The sequence below is a fragment of the Sapajus apella genome, unplaced genomic scaffold (assembly GCF_009761245.1).
Source record: "Sapajus apella isolate SASKATOON/1434 unplaced genomic scaffold, GSC_monkey_1.0 scaffold62, whole genome shotgun sequence".
In the NCBI taxonomy this organism is placed as follows: domain Eukaryota; kingdom Metazoa; phylum Chordata; class Mammalia; order Primates; family Cebidae; genus Sapajus; species Sapajus apella.
The window spans coordinates 20,362,621-20,383,830 of NW_022437002.1; the positions used below are offsets into that span (position 1 = coordinate 20,362,621).

The window sequence follows — 21,210 nt, forward strand, 5'->3', positions numbered from 1 at the left end:
TGCCTTGCCCTCCCAAAGTGCTGGGATTATAGGCTTAAGCCATCATGCCGAGCCTCAAATCACATTCTTAATAGTGACAACATTTTATTATAATAAAATAAAACACATACACAGAAAAGCGCATGAAACAAAGGTACAGTTGAGTGGATTATTGGATTATTTTAAGGCAAACAGCCCTATAAATTTCCTTATAATGTCTCTGTGGTTTTTTGTATCAGGATAATATTAATGGCCACATAGAATGATTGGGAAGTGTTATCTCCTCCTCTATTTTCTGAAGAATTGGTGAAGAATTAGTATTATCTCTTATATAAATGTTTGATAGAACTTTCCAGTGAAACCATTCTGGCCTGGAGTGTTTGCTGGCAAGTTTTTAACTATACATTCCATTTCTTTAATAGATATAGAGCTATTTGGGTGATCTAATTCTTGAGTGAAGTTTCGTGAGTAAGCTTTTGGTTTGCATGTTTCATGACATTTTTGGATTTCATCTAAGTTGTAAAATTTATTGGAATGAATTCGTTCATAGTATTTCCTTTTTTTCTTTTCAATAAGAGACAGGGTCTCGCTGTGTTGCCCAGGCTGGAGTGCAGTGGCTATTCACAGGCGCGATCCCACTACTGATCAGCACAGGAGTTTTGACCCGCTCCGTTTCCCACCTGGGCCAGTTCCCCCCTCCTTAGGCAACCTGGCGGTCCCCCAATCCCGGGAGGTCACCATATTGATGCTGAACTTAGTGCGGACACCTGATCAGCATAGAGCAGCCCAGGACTCCTGGGCTCAAGTGATCCTCCCACCTCAGCCTCCTGAGTAGCTGGGACTATAGGCACACGCCACCATGCCCGGCCATAATATTTCCTTATTATCCTTTATAATCTCTAGGAGCTGCACTTATGTCTCCCTTTTTATTCCTTATATTAGTGATTTCTAACGTCTCATTTTTAATTTTTTGGGTGAGTCTAATCAGAGGCTTGTTGGTTTTATCAATTCTTTTCAAAGGACCATTTGGGTCAGCCTCTGAGGACAAAAGGCGGAGTAAAGCTGTGAATGGAAAATTAATAGAAGATGGCTGGTTCATCTTCAACAGGAAAGAACATATAGGTGGTCAGATAGATAAACATGATTGTGCAGTCAGACAGACCAGGTTCAATTCTCTAGCTTATCTTGACCTTTAAGTGTGAATTTAGGTGAGAGGGCTGCAGCAGGGACTTCCCATCTGGAACGACATTGGCATGAACAGCCCACATTAGCTCCCTTCAGGATCTGCATATTTAATAAATACATCAACTGGCATCTTTGTCATTATTACTTTAATGCAGCTCATCAGGAGCTTAGCATTGAGGAGCCCTTGAATTTGAAGCTTATGGAGCAATTAAACTCCCTCCTGGGAGAATGCAGACCTGGAGACTGTCAGTGCATAGAGATGAGCAATTGTGTCTTTGTTTCCCTCTTGCCAGAAAAATGGAATGCTCCAAAGTTCATCCAGACCTTATATTGTATTTCAATGAACCATGTGTACCTTGCATACTATGCAATTAATTTAGAAAACTGCTTGTCTCATAAACTCTGGGAACCGGCCCATCTTCTATTAATTTTTTCTTATTAGCTATCATCAGGAAAGCACTGAATGTCTGCCTGATGTGATTCCTACCCACCTGATGGGAATAGTCAATAATAATACTGAACAGATAATTTGAGTGCTGACACACCCATTCTGTTGTTTCAGGACAGTGCTTTGAGTCAAATATGGCAGATAGCATTATCTCCACCAGATCCTGGAGCTCTGAAGATGAGCTGACTTGGGGTCCCCAGGTGAATAAAAAATATTCAGCTCCCTCATCCCTCATGCAAGATAATTCTAAGATATGAGTTCTACACTGGCTTCCAAGGCCACAGGGAGGTTTCATTTCTCTACAAAGCCAGATCATTAAGGGCATGGGCTCTGGAGTTGGGTGCATCTGCGGTCACATCCCAGCTCTGACAGTTACTAGCTATTGGCTGCAACACTCCTCTCAGTGCCCACCTTACCCTCACCACAAGGAAATGTTACTTGTAGAAATTGATCTTAACTTCAAGATTTTAGCGATAATAAAAAATAAAGGTATCTAAATACAACATAAGCCAGGCACGGTGGCTCACGCCTGTAATCCTAGCACTTTGGGAGGCTGAGGTGGGCAGATTACAAGGTCAGGGGTTCGAGACCATCCTGACCAACATGGTGAAACCTGGTCTCTACTTAAAAATATAAAAATTAGCTGGGCGTGGTGGTACACACCTGTAATCCCAGCTACTTGGGAGGCTGAGGCAGGAGAATTGCTTGAACCTGGGAGGTGGAGGTTGCGGTGAGCCATTGCACTCCAGCTGGGCGACAGAGCGAGACTGTCTCAAAATAAAAATACACATAAAAATCTCAAACATTTCATTTTTATTTTCCTTTTTCCTGGTCAATTGCACTAATTGTCGAAAGAAAATTCAGCTTTCGTGCAATATCAGAGTTGATAGTAAGTAAGGGCAAGGCTTTGCAAAGAGGAGTATCTAAATCTGAGGCTCTTCGAGTCCCAGCGTCAGGCTTCTGGTCTTCCTGGGAGCTTCCTTTTTCTGATCCCAGTTCAGATGCTCTTGTGGCTCCCATCTGTGGTGTTGATTCCAAGCTGGAGTGCCAGGTGAGACCAAGTCAGTCAACAGGCCCAGCACTGATGGGCCCTTGACCCAGGTCACTTGATCCAATCCTAGATTCATTTCTTCTGAGGGGTTCTTGACTTACCTGCCCATGCCCCATGTTGATTACCCTATATATCAAAGTCCATCCGCATCCAACTTCCGTTCACCATCCCCCATTTGTACATAGAAATGATTCTTACAAAGGAGAAAGTCCATCTGCACATCCGTATGACCATCCATCCATCTATCATTTCTTTCACTCAGCAAATAATCACTGAGTACTTAACTCTGTGCAGGCACTATGCTGGATTCTTGGGATGCAGAGTTGACTCAGACACTGTTTCTACCAAGTTTCCCAGCCATGGAATAGAAAAGACAAGGCATGAGGGGGAGGGGAGGGGGAGGGGGGAGGAGGAGGAGGAAGAAGAGGAAGCAGCAGCAGCGGTAGTGGCATTAGATTAGCAGTACCAGCAAACCACTTGTTCTCAGTTCCTTGTCCCAGTCTCTGCTTTTGGAAGAACCCACACTAAGATACCATGGTAAACCTTACTAATGAATGAATGCATGCTGATATTATAGCAAAAGGAGAAAAGACACTCTTGGAGGTGGACAACTGACCACCTGACGTTGATAAAGACCCTGTTACGTTATTAATCAATTATAATGAGGGACAACATTATCCATTTATAATATATGCCAGGGTGTTGGTCTGACTGACTTAGACATACTAAACATAAGAGTAATGTGGATGTGACTGGGAGCAATACCTACCCTCTATGGGACACTTGCATTTGCTAAGGTCTTTATTTATATCTTCTCATCATCCACCCTTCACAACCTTCCTGTAACCCAGACATTAATTAGTCTCATTTTAAAATCGAGTAAACAGTTTCATAGGGATGGCACAAGGCCACATTGTGACAGAGCAGGACTCTCAGTTTGATCTGTCAGACATCAGAGTCCAGAATCCTGTACCCACATCTCTACATGGGTCTATTACAACATCCAGTCAGGGGCCCAATTCTCCAGCTGCTTGACAAGCAACTCATAAGGCACAGCCTTGAAATCAGGGTATGCTGTCTCATGAGGTCTAGGTCAGCCATAGCAGGCCTGTGCAGGGAAGGCATAGTAAATAAGGCATGGTCTATTTAGTACTCACTGTTAACCAACACTTCAGATAAAACATTGCTTTATTTATCTGTTTGGCAGCTCCAGTGTGCTCCGTGGTGCCTGCTGCACGTGATGTTAATTAGGTCTGCAGCACTGCATCTCCTGTCTGCGAGGTTCGCGATGTCACCGGCTCATCTCACCTCTCCAGAGGTCTCTGGTTCAGCATCAAGTCTGAGGATAGAAAGAATCTTTGGAAGGCAGGAATCATCACTGGCGTTGCTGAAGTAAGTGTGAAACTTCACTACCTGGTCATCATTTGCAAGCATTAGGGTCTAGCAACCTGAAATGCATTCCAGGGTCAGTGTGAGATCATTTTTAGGGTAGGCAAGTGGGTTGAGGTTGGTGTTCCTAAAGACCCAAAATGGCAGAGCTGGAGGAGCCCTTAGTGATCACCGACTTCAACAGATTCCATTTCATAGTTGGGGAAACCGAGGCTTAGAGAGGGAGAGTGACTTTTCTAAAATTATATAAGTGCTAGGAGCAGATTGAGCTTAGATTCCAGATCTCTCTGCTTCCAGTTGAGGCTCTTTCTAGTGGATCATTTCTAGGCCTCTGTTCCTGCTCCTGATGTCCTCACTTGTCACCACCTGCTTCCTTTTGTACGGCTATAGAATGCACGTATGCAAAGTACTACCTCTAGTAGGAACTCAGAGAATGCTAGTTTTTTTCTCCTCACTACATTCTCTTTCCCTGAAATTCCTTAAAATAATGCTGGGATTTAGAAAGAGCAATCATTCTTAATTCCATTCTGTGGGTGAGGAAGTTGAGGTTCAAAGAGGGGAAATGACAGCAGCTGAATTAGGCTTAAATCCAGGTGTCTGGGTTAGTACTCTTTCTAACAAACCACATGGCCTCCCTCAGGATAAATGAATAAAAGAAAGAAAGAACATTAAACTTAGAAAAGAATGAACCAAGGCATGTATGACAAATAGGCTTAACGTTTGAAAGTCCCCACCCCATGTATTTGCTTTTCAGTAAAGGCAAAGTCTCAAGCTCCATGGAGCTGCTCTTTGGGCCAGAGCAATGAAGTACAGTCATGCGTTGCTTAATGACAGGGATGCCTTCTTAGAAATGCATTGTTAGGTGATTTCATCGTTATGTGAACATCATAGAATGTACTTATGCAAATCGAAATGGTATGGTCTACTACACGCCTAGGCTACATGGTACAACCTATGGCTCCTAGGCTACAAACCTGTCCAGCATGTTATTCTACTGAATACTGTAGACAGTTATAACACAATGCTTGCATTTGTGTATCTAAAAATATCTAAATATAGAAAAGGTACAATAAAAATACAGCATTATAATCTTATGGGACCACTGTCATTCATGCAGTCTATCATTGGCTGAAACATTGTTAGGTGATGCATGACTGTATTTGCTTCGCAGCTGTGCACCCTTCACTTTTGACCACCACCTGGTATTCTACCTATTTTAGAGCAGGCCCTCAGTGAGTGCTTCTGAATTGAACAGAAACAAACCCTCTGGGACCATGGAATTTTAGCTCCAGGAGCACTTTGGAAAGGTATTAGGGGTATTAAAGAGAACGGCCTCTCCCTTCTTTATAACACCACACAAGCAGTCTTTTTCAACCTTTAGTCAAGGCTGATCTGAAGAAAAAAAAAACAGAGGAAAACAGGAACACAAAGCTGAAATACAGAAAAGAGACCTAAACGCAAGATAACCTGGAGATAGAGTCTGAAAAGGGGCTCTTGGTGAGCTCTCACCCCAGAGGGATTGGCTTGGCTGAAATCAGCCAGGATCAGCCTTCACTGGGACTGAGAAGGAGGAAAGATGGCCCTGACATCATGCTGAGCACAGTCCCTGGGAGGCTGGGGCAGAGGGGTGATCCATTAATATGGATGAAATGTCAAGAAAGTAGACAATTTCAAACAGCAGCTTAACCCAGGACCTCTGACTATGAGTAGATGTAAAAAAATCTGCTTAGACTTGACAATGATCTGTCCTCTAATATTCAGTAGGAACATTCACAACTGAACAAACTCATGCATTTTCACACACAAATATAAAGAAGTTATTCACAGATGTGCACAGAATGGTGGTACACACACACATACATGCAAATACATCATAGTCAATTTCTCTCTTTCACCGTCCCAGTCTCTCCCCAGCATTCTCCTTTGTTTCTTTTTCTTTCTTATGGATACTATTAGCCTAAAGTCTGACAACTTCCTATATCGGCGGCCTATAAGCTAGGTTTTCTCCACTTTATTCAGAAGTTTCAGGGTTGCTTTTATGTGTGAACTTCTGGAGGGAGAGAGTAAAGGAGGGGTGTCAGCATCACAAAAATATTCTGCTCAGAGCAGGCGTCCTCAGTCTCATTCTTACCACTACCACCAGCAGCAACAGACACAAACTCTCAGTGAATGGCCCCTCTCTCCCTGGCCTTATGCTGAGGCTCTGGGGCCCCAGAAATGAATAAGTCTGTTTTTGGCCCTCTATAAACATCTTAGTCCAAGAACAATGTAAAATTGAATTGGAAAGTGAAATACCAAAGCCATTACTAAGTGTCAAATGAAAATGTTTAGACAGTGGTGCCCTAGAAGCTCAGGGCTGGTGCACCATGAAAAACTTCCTGAAGGAGGGGTCTTGAAGAACAGGTAAAAATCAGGGCAGCAGAAAGGAATGGGGAGTTGCCTAGCAAACACAGTGCTTAATTATTTGTGTTGAATAAATTAGTGACGAGACACTTCAGTTTAAAAGCATAGATGATGTAGGGACCTTTATGAGGCCTCAGAAGAACGTAAGAAAATATTGGAAAATGTTCTTCAAAATACTGTAATTTCCCATTCATCTTCTCAGTTGATCCTCACAATTCTCTTTTTAAATTTTTGGTTGAGGAGTATGTCGGTTGAGGATTATGTCCCCATATCAAAGAGTAAGAAACTGAAACCAGCAGAAGCTCTGGGGTAACTCCATCCAAGACGAGAGACTTGCTTACTCAATGTCTAATACAGCCAGGCAGTGTCAGAGTTGGGAGCGGAACCCGGTTTCCTAATGGCTACATCTTTAAATCCATCTGACTTGACAATTTGATTTCTGGGGGTTGAGGACAGAATGTGGTGTGGGTTAGAGGAAAAGGAAGACTTTGGGATATTTACTGGGAAAACTCCTTCTAGCTGGTGACACAGCGTCCTCTTTGTAATGCAGGAGTATGGGAGAGGTGGCTTAATAGAAGGAGTTGGGTGTCCTTTGCACCACCCCATCCTAATATCCTGGCAAAGCATCTCTCTTGTTGTTACAATTCTGAGGGTGGTACCAACGCTGCCTTTAAGACAATCACTTCACAGCAGTTGTTTCAAAGGAAGAGACTCAGGCATGGAGGACGTGCAGGGACAGCCAGCTGCAAAGGAGGCTGCCTAAAGCAAGGCTCAGGGGAATCCGGTAAAATGAGGTCATGCACAGGAACAAGCATAACCAGTGAGCTCCCTGAGGTGAAGGCTTTTCATAACCAGCATTAACTATTTATTGTACTGTCAGTCTTAGGACTATACACAAAAAGGTGGAGGAAAAAACTAAAAGAACACAAGCATTAGAGTCTGATGACTCCTAGCCTCCTCCACTTATGACAAGCTGTGCACTTTGGGCAGATTTCTTAGTCTCCCTAAGCTTCTGTGTCTTTATCAGGGAAATGAGGAGACTAATGCCTACTTCATAGGGTTGTTGTGAGGATTGCATGAGATCCAGAAAGACAAAGCAATCGGTGCAGGGCCTAGAGCCAAGTAGGCACTCAGGGCAGAGCAGCAGTGATAGTGTCAGCGGCTGCAGGAGGAGGAGGAGGAGGAGGAGCAGGAGGAGGAGGAGGAAATTAGCAGCAGCAGCAGTAGTAGCAGCAATGGCCACAATAGTAGTGGTAGCAGCAGGGGTAGTAGCATTAGATTAGCAGTGCCAGCAATAGCATCAGTACTAGTAGTAGCAGCAGTAGCAGCAGCAGCAATAGTGTAGTAGTAATGGGAATAATAGAAGAGGTAGATTAGGACAGTAATAGTAGCAGCATAGCAGTAATAGCAGCGATAACAGCAGCAATATTTGTAGTAGTAGCAATAGCAACAGCAGAAGTTGTAGTTATAACCACTCCAGCAGCAGTTGTTGTTATAATTGTTATAGAAAAAAATGATCTGATTGCCTTGGGCTCTGAAAAAGAATTTAGCCTTTAGGAAAGTATTGGAGGATTAAGTAAATCTGTCTCCTCCATCTCTGCATGGAAACTGGGGCCTTAAAGTTCATCCAGGACCTCTGACTCCAAGTCTCAAGCATTCTGCCATACCATGCTGCCTTTCGTGCTGAGTAGGAGCTTAATTTCTGCAGGTAAAGAAAGCCATGCAGGAAGTCAGCTGTGGAATGTCTCAGAGAGGTTGAGGCTTTGAGAAGATAAATCTATAATTAGGATTCAGTTATCAGGATGAGGTCAGGACAGAATTTTGGATTTGAGATTTCAGTCATTCTTTCTTTTATTCTGCTATAGTTACTGAGTGCCTCTGATCTGTCAGGAACCAATTAGGTTCTATGGGAGGTATGAAGATGAATAAAACCTGAACTTTGCCCTCAAAGACATTAAATGATAGTGGGGGAGGTGACAATCACCTGAGTGAAATAATTGATAAACAGATGAATAAGCAAAATGTTAGGGTAACCAAGAAAAGAAAACAATTAGTGACAACTGCTGAGCCTGGGGAGGATGTCATGAAGCTGGGACATATGAGCTAAGTCTTGAGATGTTGGATGGAAGTGAGAGAGAACAAGCAGGCATAACCAGTGGGATTTGGCAATTGAACAGAAATGGGGTGTGAAAGACATAAAAGTGGGATGATATCCAGGCTTCTGGCTTGGACAGTTAATTTGAAAGAAGTACCATAAACATGGCATCATGTTTTATAAAGATCCTGGAAGCTTTCAAGCAGAGAAGGAGTTGACAGGAGAGCATCTGGAGACAAGGAGGCCATTCCAGCAATCCAGGTAGGAGACAATGCTGGGAGGGGCTAGGAGGGAAAGCATGGAAAGGATAGAGGAAGGGAAATGCACAACAATCCCACCAATAGGCATTATCGTCCCATTTTAAAGATGGGGCAAGTAAACTGTTCTAAATGATTCATAAAATTATTAGCAAGTGATGGAGCCAAAATTAAAATTCAAGTCTGTCTGACTCCAGAGTCACTCCCTACTACTACTTGAAGGCAGACACACCACAGAGGCAGAAGCAATGGGACTTGGTGGTTGGTCAGCAGTGTGGGGAGAAAGACATAAAGGTGTTAAGACAAAGGCAGGGTTTCCAACCTGAGCAACTAGATGGAAAAAGAGAATATTAACCAAGACAGCTGATGTCAGGGAGAGAAGGAGATTTGGACTTAAGATTGACATGGGTCAGCTAAGAACAGATCTCAAGTCTTTGGGGGAATAAGCAAATTTTAAGCATTAAGGAGTTCTCATAGACATCATAGGGATGACTTTCTGACTTGATCAGTCTTAGTGTTGAGGTTTGGGGCTGAACTGAGAGACAGAGTGGTGTGGTAGAGTTGTGTTTTTATCCAGGGTCTACATCCTGTCCTAGTTACTTACTGGCTGAGGACCATGGGCATGGGACTTAATCACACTAATCTGAATTTCTTCATTGGCAAAGTAGAGAAAACGAGCCCTGACCGGCACACCACCTGAATTTGGTGTTTCAGCTGGCAAAGCAGATCTGTTGGATTACTTCATAAAGATGATCCCAGAGATGTGCATGCCAATCAAAAATAACATAAAAAGAGCTTTCTTTGTGTATGTCCTGTTAAGATTTGTTTGTTATTATTTTAACAAAATATGGTATCTGGTAGAATCTATTTCCCCTTCTCTTTTTAGTCTTGTCAGTTCAGCCTCACATGAGGTTGGGTGAATACTGTGTTCAACACTGTCTTTCCATTTGTTCAGTCTCAACTTCCAAAGCCTCTTTCCCCTCCCTCAAGGGTTCAGGGTTTTTGGGTGACCCCACTCTCACCATCCCCACAATTTATCCATTCCATACTCAGTGAGCACAGACTCTGCTACATAATCTGTGTTAAGTCCTAAGGCTATAGAGATGAATAAAACCTAGGTCCCTGGCTTGACACTTATCCCTCAGTGTGACTGCCTTTCTTCTGGACACTTCTCTCTCGTCCTCTACTCAAGAAGCATTTGTACTTCTGTCTGTACTTCATCTGGGGATAAGAAAAGCTTTGGCCCTAGAGAAGGGATTTCCAACTCTACCAAGCAGATGAGAGGCAGAGCAGGGGTGAGGGTGGTTTGAGAAAAGAGTTTTACTCTGTTCCAGGTATTTTATAGATGTTATTATATTCAATTCTCACCATAAATATAGGAAGCAGATATTAATCAGTCCATTTTACCGATGATGATCCTGAGACTTAAACAGATTATATTATTTGCCCAAAGCCACGTAGCTTAACAGAAGAGCTGGGATTCACACTTAGGTTGGCCTGACTTTAAACTCAGGCTGTTCCTATTATGTCATGTCTCCCCTCTTCATTCTGGCCCTGATGCCCCACAGGCTGAGCTCAGCCACAAGGTAAAGGACTTCTCTAGTGCTCAGAAGGCAGGAACTTAGAGGAAGAATTCTGAACAAGAAATGAGGGACATAGTAGCTTAGTTCACATACCTCAGAAGGAGGAAGTGATAGGGAACTGGAGCTAGATTATCTCCTTGGGGCCAGTAACCCAGAGAGTATCAAGACGGGCCAGGCAAATGACAGCCTTGCCGAGATTGCAGGGGCCCTGGATGATGTAGAAGCCTCTGTATGTCAAATGATAAATGGGCCCCTTGCCTAAACTCCACTTTCTGGAGGGCTCTGGAGTGGCTAGAAGAAAGTCAGGCAGGTGTGTGGGAATGAGAGATAGGAAGAAGGCAGGGCTTCAGCAGCAAGTGCCAAAAAGTTCTGAAATCATTACACATTTTCCTCAGCCTGTGACCTTAACATGTTTCCTTCCCCTCTGCCTATCCCCTGCTACCTCTAAATGATGCCATTGTTTACTTGTTATTCTGCTTTAACCTGTTTCTTAGTTTGACCTGATTTTACCTGGAGACAAATGCAGAAGGCCCAGCCCAGAGTAGTGTAAGGGGAGCAGTGTTTGAATCTGGGTTCTCACTGGCCACATGACTGTAAAAAAAAAAAAAAAGGTTTTTACCTTTAGGATTCTCATTTTTTCTCATCTTGGAAGTGTAGAAAATGATACTTACCTTTGTGACTGTTGGAAACATTGAATAAGGCAATAGATACAAAGGCATCTAGCACAGCACCTGATACACCGTATATGTTCGATAAACATTTGGATGTATGAATTGATGCACAAGTGTTAATCAGCCCACACTTCCACAGTTGGCTCTGATCTAACTATGTAGAAAAATGGGTTGGGTTCTCTAAGGCAGGTCTCAGGTATTTCAGTTGAGTTACAGTGAAAGGATACTAGTTATTTCGGTGCTTACTGCCCCAACCCCATTTAAAAGGCAACAGAAAAACTTCTGGCTAAAGGCCTACTGCTGCTGCAGCAAAGCAAACAACATCATCACCAGCCTCCTCTGCTGCGGGCTTAGCAACGAAGAATCTGGGTAACCACCAGTTTGTCTGCTGTAGCTTTGAGAGTAAACAGACTTTTAGTCCTGTCTGTGCACCTCTGAACTGATATAGACCAAAACTAGCACTGCATCGTTAAAGAGAGTTGTGTAAGAGCCAGGTAGAGACCTGGCATGATCCCTCTCCTTTCCACCTCTGCTTTTTGCATAGTTGTCTGTTTCCTTCTCAGAAATGTACAGAACATTGATTTGGTGGCCAGCTCCACCCACCTGTGCCTCTAATCTGGGACAGACTTGGCTAGACAAGAAGATAGGCTGGCGTGCCCCCTGCTGGAGACAGCTGGCCCAGTAGCTTCTGGCTGGTTGTACGCCTCTTGGTGCTGTCCTCCATCTCAGTGCTGAAAACCTTTCCCCTCTAGCTTGAGGTCATAGGTATAACCTTGCCCAAAAAAGCTAAGGAGAAGCTCAGCAGGCCAAGACCACACAGAAGGATGCTGACAACCCTTGGTCTCTTGCCCAGCCCTTTTTTGTGCTCTGCCAATGTGGAAAAGCAGACGGTCCTCCTGCAAACACACCCTACAGGTTGCCTTATAGCCAGCTTTTTCTTTCCTCTCTCTCAAGGAATGGGAAATTTCATCAGAGTCCATATGCTGTAATTCAGAAACAGTCAATATCACTGTGTCTAGCATTAAATAATGTACTGTACCGTCCATTTTCTGACATCCAGAAATGTAACATCCTGTCACATGTCATTTCAGTCCAGAGAAATGACATGAGGTGATGCTTCAGAGCATCCAGCTTCTAACCCGGTATCTCCCTGGAGAATAAGTTGCCTCTATTTCTTCCCAGACAGATGTTCATTCAGACTCTTCTTTCACACACCTGTGGTGATGGGGAGTTCATGGTCTTCCAAAGGAACCTATCCAGTAACTGGCAACTCTATTCACTAGAAAGTTTTCCTGATCCTGTGCAGAAATCTGTCTTACTGACACTCACTCCCAGGATTTGGTTATTACCTCTGGGCAACACGGAACATGTTTGCTTCTTTTGTCCAATAATATCCCTTTAACTTTTTGGAGACTGTGATCTTTCTTTTCTAGTCCCACTCCCTCTTATTTATTTATTAATTAATTTATTTTTGAGGCAGAGTTTCACTCTGATGCCCAGGCTGGAGTGCAGTAGCACAATATTGGCTCACTGCAGCCTCCACATCCCAGGTTCAAGCAATTCTCCTGCCTCAGCCTCCCGAGTAGTTGGAACTACAGGTGCATGCCACAATGCCCAGCTAACTTTTGTGTTTTTAGTAGTGATGGTTTTACCATGTTGGCCAGATGGTCTCAATCTCTTGACCTCAAGATCTGCTCACCTCGGCCTCCCAAAGTGCTGGGATTACAGGTGTGAGCCACCGCGCCTGGCCTTTCTTATTTTTTATTGAAAAAAATAAACTTCTCCAGTCTCCTCATTCCTTTTTAATGGGGAATGATTTGCAGACACCTCACTGTCCTAGTCACATTCCAAATGATCACAGTTACCATTTAGTGAGCACATAACAACTTTTGCTGACATTTTCCACACCAAGTTTCTTTAAAACTTGCCTAAGATCACACAGTTTTAAATAAATAGAAGTAGGGGCCGAATGCAGAATTAGAACCCAAAGTTGCCCAGCTCTGAGTTTTTGCTCTTAAATCATTATCATACCTGCTGTTTGTGTCATCTATGATCCAACTAATCAGTGTAGTTCTAAACATATGGGCCAGTATACAATCACATTATGGAAGTGACCTGGCCAAGGAAACATAGATCCAGATTATCGTCTCTCTCATTTTATGCAATCTTCCCCTTGTCATGCTATCTAAAATGATGCTATCATTTCCAAAAGGCTGACACACTCTTGGTGCATGCCAAGCTGCTTGCAGTCAATTAAACTCCCTAGGACTCTGACACAGGAACTGCTGGAAATTCAAAACTTGACTGTTCTCCTTTATTTTGATAACAGAGTCCCTGACCTCAAAGTCAGCTTACACCAATTTTTGGGTTTGCCTGTTGGTTCTTGAGCAGTGGGAGACCTAAAGGAAAAGGTGCCAAGAATGCTCAGAGGAACAGAAGAGTTGCACAAAACACTTTATTTGTGTTCCTCTGGGCAAAACGAACCCAGGGGAGAAGCTATATATACAACATGACATTTTTAGCCAATCAACATATGGCTCTTTGCTGTCATTTCTGAAAACTAACATGCAAAGGATAACAAGTTTTGTTTTTGATTTTTGTAGCAAACTTCAATAATCTCCAACCCAAACCAACACACAAGATGCTTAAGTGGAGCTTTGTGCTAAGGGCTTTTTCTCCCTGGAGCCTCCCTGCCCCTCCCTGTCTCCTAATCCTCATTTTCGGGAGGTCATTTTAATTAGCAGGCTGTCATGGTGACTAAGCTTGCTGCTTCCACAGACAGGAAGGGAGCAGACTCCCCTGGACCCATTCATCATACAAAGGCACTTTACTTTTCACAAAAATGCAGAATATTTAGTGTGTGCCATATTTTGGGAATTTCTACTACTGTTTTATTTTATCATTTCTACCTGCCCCAGGGTGCATCCTTCTGTCTTTTGCATCTTCCTTGCCTGGCAATCACCCTTTCCTCATTGCAGATTAGCAATGCCCACATCTTCAGGGGCCAGGCTTAATCCCTGTCACCTGGGATCTGGAGAACTTAACCATAATAAACCTTTTAAAATGAGTGACCAGTGTTTTTCATCTTTGGAGCTAAAATTTTAATTAAACTACCCAGGAAATTGGGAAATAGTTCTAGGAACAGTTTTCTAAATTTGCATGCTAGAGTCTGAGGGAATCCGAAAGCATGCAGTTTAGATGCAGTGACCATATACTTAAGTCCACCGTGATTTCAAAAATTCTGTCCCATTGTTTCCTAGGATATATTTGCCTTTCACTTGCATGTGTTGTTGCTGTAGTTTGGGATCAGAAAATACAAACACTGCATTTCTGAAACTGTAAACAACCAAGCAACCAAGCCTATTTAAAAGGTAACCACCTGCAGTAACTATAAAACTTTAAAACAATAAAATGGCTTTGAAAGAACTGACCGGATATATGTCAGATCTCTTAAAAGGGATGTGTAGGTGTTCCTCATTTTGGAAGATCTCTATGTTGTAGAAAATAGCATCTGTGCTCACCTGGTTCCAATCTCCTATTTTGTTCCTGAGCTTTGAGCTGAAGGCTTACAATTGATTTTCCATTGAAAAAAGGGAAAACCAATGATGAAATTTCTTATTGTATCCCTTCCCTTTCAAGAGTCTATGCATTAATCCACAAATCCCTGTCTTAGAAGCTAGAGAAGAGTGATTAATCTCATTCCCCAGCAGAAAATGCATGCTCCTGTCCCCATAAGACCTCCCAGGACTCTGTGTCTTTAAAAAGGGGTTGAAGGGTCTTTGTGGTTCACTGAGTTCTTCTTGTCCCCTTTGCTGTTGGGGTAGTTGCTGGCCGGGCCCCGCAGGAGTGGGTGCTTGTAAGAAGGGGATTTTTCTTTCCTGCAGAGGGGGAGATAACAGAGAGAGAGAAGACAGCACATATACACACTGTGATGAAATCATTTGTGTGCATGTCTATCTTCCCCACTGGACTGTAACCTCCCAGGAACAGCAGCCTAGTCTTCTCTGTATCCTCAGAACCCGGCACACTGGCTGGTTCAAAGCAGGCTCTGTGGCTCCATGAATACTGTTGATGGATGGATGGATGGACACATGGATGGATGGATGGATACACTGTATTACTGTAGTTCTGGAGAAAACTTAACTATCCTACAGCTCCAACCCTTCTACCTTTCCACCCTGATTGCAACTCATTCAACCCATTCCACAGTGGGATGGGAATGCACACACAGAAGAGCTATAGGCTGGGAGGGCCTAGGACCTCATTCTCTTCATAAACATAATGAGCTTCATAGTCTGTTTTGTAGTCCGCAGCATAACCAAATGATGGCATTTCATAATGTCTGTCTCTCCAACAAGCTTGGGGGGTCTTGGAGAGCAGAGTTGTGTATTGTTCCTCTCTGTGTCCCAGCACACAGCACGCAATGCAGCACTCTTAAAACCACTGTTGAGTAATTGTCCATTTATCTGTTTTGTTCCTATACTAGATTACGAGCTACCTGTGAGCAAGGATGAAGTTTAATTCATTTTTGCATTTCCCTTTATACAGGGTCTTGTTTGATTGTTACGTTTTTGACTAATAAATTGGAGTGACATTCAGTCACTGGACTAAGATTTATTTGCAGTGGAAAGAGTCGGCTTTAGAGCCAGAAAGAACTGAACTGAATTCCCAAGTTGATTATGTATGAGAGATATGACCTCAGGCAAGTTATTTAACTTCTCTGAGCTTCATTTGTAAAATGGAAATATATATTCCAATGTTGTAGTGCTGTTGTGAGGTTAAGTGAGATACTATAATTAAACACACCTAGTGTCTTCTTTTCCCTACTGTAATTTATGAGGTATTGTGCTAAGTGGTAGGTATGGTCCTACAGACACTAAAGGTGACAAAGATGATGAGCAGATGTTGTTGCTGTCTTCAAGTTGCTTATAGCTTAGGAGAAGAGATAACGGCACACAGTAACTACACAAAACAATAACTATAATCTGTGTCAGGAAGTGGTGAGTATCATAAATATGAGAATCTCGAGCTAAGTTTGAATTTGGATTGAAGAAGTGGCTTTTGTAACCCATCAAGCTCTGACCTTGGCACACCCATTTTTCTTCATTGTTGACGAGTCACGAATAAGGTAAAGACAGAGTAGGTGACACCATATAAAGGGACACTTTGCCCTAACTGCCCCCCTCAGCCAGGAAGCCTCACTACCTGAAAATCCACATTCATTGAAGAGCCTTGCTAACATGATAAGACTGTCCAGCATAAGTGAGATACAGCTAGACATCAGTACCCATTAACACCCTGGAGCACATGCCTGGAATGTTACTTATGGGCAATGTGATCCCGAAGCAGTTCCTTACCTTCTCTGGACCTCCATTTCTTTATTTCTAAAATAGGAGAAAAATTCATGTCCTGCCTGCCTCGTAGGCTCTGGTAAATGGAGGTTGAGGACGAGCTTTGTAAATTACGAGGTGCTATTCATCTGTCATTGAAGGATGTTGTTCTTAACACCCGAATGGAGCATAGGACATAAGTATGTTTTTATTGGGGCATAGAAGAGGCAAGCCGAGGTTTGGTCATAGGTGGGGCAGCCATGGGTGGATGGTGGCAAGGGGATACGTTGCGCAGAGGCTAGAGAGGACTGTGAATGTGCAGAAGAGCTTACGGAGGCTGAGCTAGGGAGGCAAAAAGCCTTCAACCAAAGATGGGGACACAGAGAGAGCAAGGAGCTACTGCAAGGCAAAGCGTCTAATACCTTTAGGGCTCTGCAGAGGCTGTTCCCTTCCCTATCTCTCTAGCCTCATCTCCTTTGGGAAGACAAATTTCCAGAAAATAAGCCTCCCCCAGGAGGCTTTTGTAGCACCTTGTACATCTCATCACTCCTTAGCCCACCATTTTCTAGGTGGTTATTTGCTCATCTCTTTTTTTCATGAGATTATACATTTGGTGTTTGCTTTTTCTCTATAATTCCTGAGCCAAGTGCAGGTCTGGTGTGGAGGAGGTGCTTGAGGAGTATCTGATGACTAGAAATGAACTTTCAGTCTTGTCTTTACTGCCTCATTTACTCTAAACATTCTGGCCTTGTCATTGCCGTGGAATGTGCCTTGTTAGGTCCTGCGTCTGGCCATTTTCTACTCTATTCCCCAACATGGAGTACCCTATCTCCCCTTTCTGTTTCATCAGTCAAAATTCCATATGTCTGTTAAAACCAACTTCAACTTCCTCCCTGAAGCTTACATGGGACACACCTGCCAGCTACCAAATGCTTCCCAGATTCAGTAGGAGAGGAATTTCTGCCTGGGTCCCATTTTTCTTTTCTTTAGTGTGAAGGAGTTGAAGTAGCTAATTGTGTGGGGCTTTTTCAGTTCTAGCATTTTATAGCTCCGTAACACTCAGGGATTGTTTAGAATTTAATCTACGCCAGGCCCTGCACCATGCACTACGGACACAGAAGTAAGTAAGACTAAGGACACTGAAGCTAGCAGAGAAGCTGGACATGCATGGAAGCCATGACAGTAAGTACACCATAGGACATACCATGCTAGAGCTATGTACAAAACACAGGAGCTCAGTAGAGAGGAAGCAGCTCTGTCTCAGGTGGAGAACAGGGACAAGGAAACAGGGTGTGATATTTGGACAAGTTTTGAATGATAATTGGTAGCTCACTGTCTACAAGCAGAAAGGGAGTTCATTCCAGTAAGAGGGAAAAGGATGTACAAAGACAGGGAGGCAAGAAAACAGTTAACTTGTTCGGGCTGAAGCAAAGGGCGTGAGGTAAAGAAATCAGGTGGGATGGACAGAGTGCTCACAGGGGTGCAAGGGTGGTAGAGTGCAGTAAATGAAGTTTAAAATGTAGGCCAAGGTCTTGAACAGCAAGAAAAGTTGAACCATTACCCTGAAGATAATGGGGAGCCATGGAATGTTTTTGAGAGAAGGCATAATCTGATACATAGTTGAATACTCATACACTAAGTATTGTTTGTTATCTTTGCATATGTACTTGCCTTTATCCTCCATAAATCTGAGCTCACAATGGGCAGGGGCTATTTATAATCCTCCAGCAGTTGGCACAAGGCCTGCCCTGTGGTGGGCTCCAGTGTGTTGTGGAGCTGATAGGCCCCCTTACACACACATACACACATCACCACGGAGCCAGCCCTCCCAGCCTGTGGCTGAGCCTGAGCCTACCTCTTGCTCAGAGGCCACACTCATGCTCCGTCTACCTGCAGAAGCACACCTGGCCTGTTCCTTCTTCCCGTCTGATTTCATCCCCTCTGCTGGGGCATTTTGGGCTTGAGCTGTGCCACCATTGCACTAAACAAAATACGGGGCCTCAGCTTTGGTCATCAATGCCATGACCCTGAGCCTGAGCTCTTGTGCCCAGATGCTGCCCCTGCTGAGGGACCCTATCTTAAGGGTGGCCCAGTATCCAATGATGCTGGCAGGCTTCCACCAGCATGTGAGCAGAAAGTGACATACTGTAATTATCCACGGAGATGGGAGAAAACAAAGATTAATTCTAAGTCAAAACATGTAATTTTCCTTTAAAACCAGAACTGCTCTTTCACTTAAGCTGTTTGATGCTTGGGTGGAAAATAATACAAAACAGGGAAATATTTCAATCCCAAATTAGAGCTCAGAGTCTTGTATCCTCCTGGGAATTTATGTTTAAGGATTACTGGCCAATCTAGAGCTAAGTGGTACTCATAGTTTGATGAGGCAGAGGTGTGTGCATAAGGAGGAAGTTATTATTTTTTTTCTTAATTTAAGGGTGGGTGCATTTAGCGCAAGTCCTCAAAACTCTGAACTCATGAGGAAGGAGCTCTCTAGATCTTTTCTGAAAAGGGCTCCACAGCTGAAGGCAAGGAAGTACCATGAACAGTTAACACCAGGGCCCTGAGATCTCCCCTGTATCCTTTAGATCTGTGTCACGGTTCCATCCTTCCCCATCTCCAGGAGCTCATCACTGGTGGACACTGAACACACTGCACTGCAGGGTGAGGGCCTGTGCTCCAGTCTCGGCTCTGACCACATGACTCTGACCAGCTCCTTATGCTCCCTGTGTCCCCATGTCCTCATCTGTATTGTGAAGAGAGACTAGAGGATCACTAAGGTCTCTCTGAGTGCCAGCACCATATTGTTGATATATGACAATGTAACATGCAAGAAAAAAAATGATTAGGGATCAAGATAATTTTATTTAGGCAGAGGACCTGAAATAGGCAATCCCCAAATTAACTTGTAAGTAAGATTCTAATACTTATTTTGAGTTTTATAAAGATTTAATTGTTTAAGAACTTTATTTTTTAATGTATTTATTTACTTATTTTTGAGATGGAGTCTCACTCTGTTGCCCAGGCTGGAGTGCAGGGTGTGATCTCGGCTCTCTGTAACCTCTTTCTCCTGGGTTCAAGCGATTCTCCTGCCTCAACCACCCGAGTAGCTGGGATTACAGGCATATGCCACCACACCTGAATAATTTTTGTATTTTTAGTAGAGATGGAGTTTCACTATGCTGGTCAACTGGTCTTGAATTCCTGACCTCATATCCACCCGTCTCAGCCTCCCAAAGTTCCAGGATTACAGGCGTGAGCCACTGTGCCCGGCTTAAATGTTTACGAACTTTTTATTTTTTAATTTATTTATTTTACTTCAGGTGCATACTATGTCTGGCGTTTCTCCCCATGATATCCCTCCCAAACCACCCCTCCCTCCCCACCCCCTGCTGTCTCTCCCCTATCCCCCCACAACTGCCCCCAGTGTGTGCTGCTCCTCTCCCTGAGTCCACGTGTGCTCGTTGTTTAACACCCACCTATGAGTGAGAACATACGGTGTTTGGCTTTCTGTTCTTGTGTCAGTTTGCTGAGAATGATGGTGTCCAGATTCATCCAAGTCCCTACAAAGGACACGAACTCATCATTTTTTATGGCTGCATAGTATTCCATGCTGTATATGTACCACATTTTCTTTGTCCAGTCTATCATTGATGGGCATTTGGGTTGGTTCCAGGTCTTTGCTATTGTACACAGGACTGCAATGAACATACATGTGCATGTGGCTTTATAGTAGAACGATTTATAGTTCTTTGGGTATATACCCAGTAATGAGATTGCTGGGTCAAACGGGATTTCTATTTCTAGATTCTTGAGAAGTTGCCACACTGTCTTCCACAATGGTTGGACTAATTTATACTCCCACAAACTGTGTAAGAGTGTTCCTATTTCTCCACATCCTCTCCAGCATCTGTTGTCTCCAGATTTTTTAATGATCGCCATTCTAACTGGCATGAGATGATATCTCAGTGTGGTTTTGATTTGCATTTCTCTAATGACCAGTGATGATGAACATTTTGTCATATGTTTGTTGGCCTCATATATGTCTTCTTTTGAAAAGTGTCTGTTCATATCCTTTGCCTACTTTTGAATGGGGTTGTCTTTTTCTTGTATATCTGTTTTAGTTCTTTATAGATTTTAGATATTAGCTCTTTGTCAGATGGGTAGATTGCAAAAATTTTTTCCATTTTTTTGGTTGCCGATTTACTCTAATGATGGTTTCTTTTGAGGTACAGAAGCTCTGGAGTTTAATTAGATCCCATTTGTCTATCTTGGCTTTTATTGCCATTGCTTTTGGTATTTTAGTCATGAAGTCCTTGCCTATGCCTATGTCCTGGATGGTTTTGCCTACATTTTCTTCTAGTGTTTTTATGGTGTTAGGTTTTATGTTTAAATATTTGATCCATCTGGAATTAATTTTAGTGTAAGGTGACAGGTAGGGGTCTAGTTTCTGCTTTCTGCACATTGCTAGGCAGTTTTCCCAACACCATTTATTCTTTTTAAAAAAAATTTTTTTTTAAATTTTTTATTGCATTTTAGGTTTTGGGGTACATGTGAAGAACATGCAAGATTATTGCATAGGTACACACATGGCAGTGTGATTTGCTGCCTTCCTCCCCATCACCTATATCTGGCATTTCTCCCCATGCTATCTCTCCCCAGCTCCCCACCCCCCACCGTCCCTCCCCTATTTTCCCACAACAGACCCCAGTGTGTAGTGCTCCCCTCCCTGTGTCCATGTGTTCTTATTGTTCAACACCTGCCTATGAGTTAGAACATGCAGTGTTTGATTTTCTGCTCTTGTGTCAGTTTGCTGAGA

At 43.2% G+C, this 21,210-nt stretch overlaps 1 protein-coding gene across 2 annotated transcripts in view; it reads right to left on the bottom strand.

Annotated features, from left to right (window-relative positions):
* Positions 1-3,839: 3,839 nt before the first annotated feature.
* AGBL4 (ATP/GTP binding protein like 4) overlaps positions 3,840-21,210 on the bottom strand; it is a 545,910-nt gene continuing 528,539 nt past the window's right edge. Inside the window, exon 9 of one of the 2 annotated variants that reach the window (XM_032247529.1) lies at positions 3,840-4,002. In XM_032247529.1, the coding sequence (XP_032103420.1) occupies positions 3,963-4,002 (40 nt within the window). In that variant the 3' untranslated portion in view covers positions 3,840-3,962. Of the gene's footprint in view, positions 4,003-13,502; positions 14,940-21,210 lie in introns of those variants that run through there. The other variant, XM_032247527.1, reaches the window with a different exon arrangement.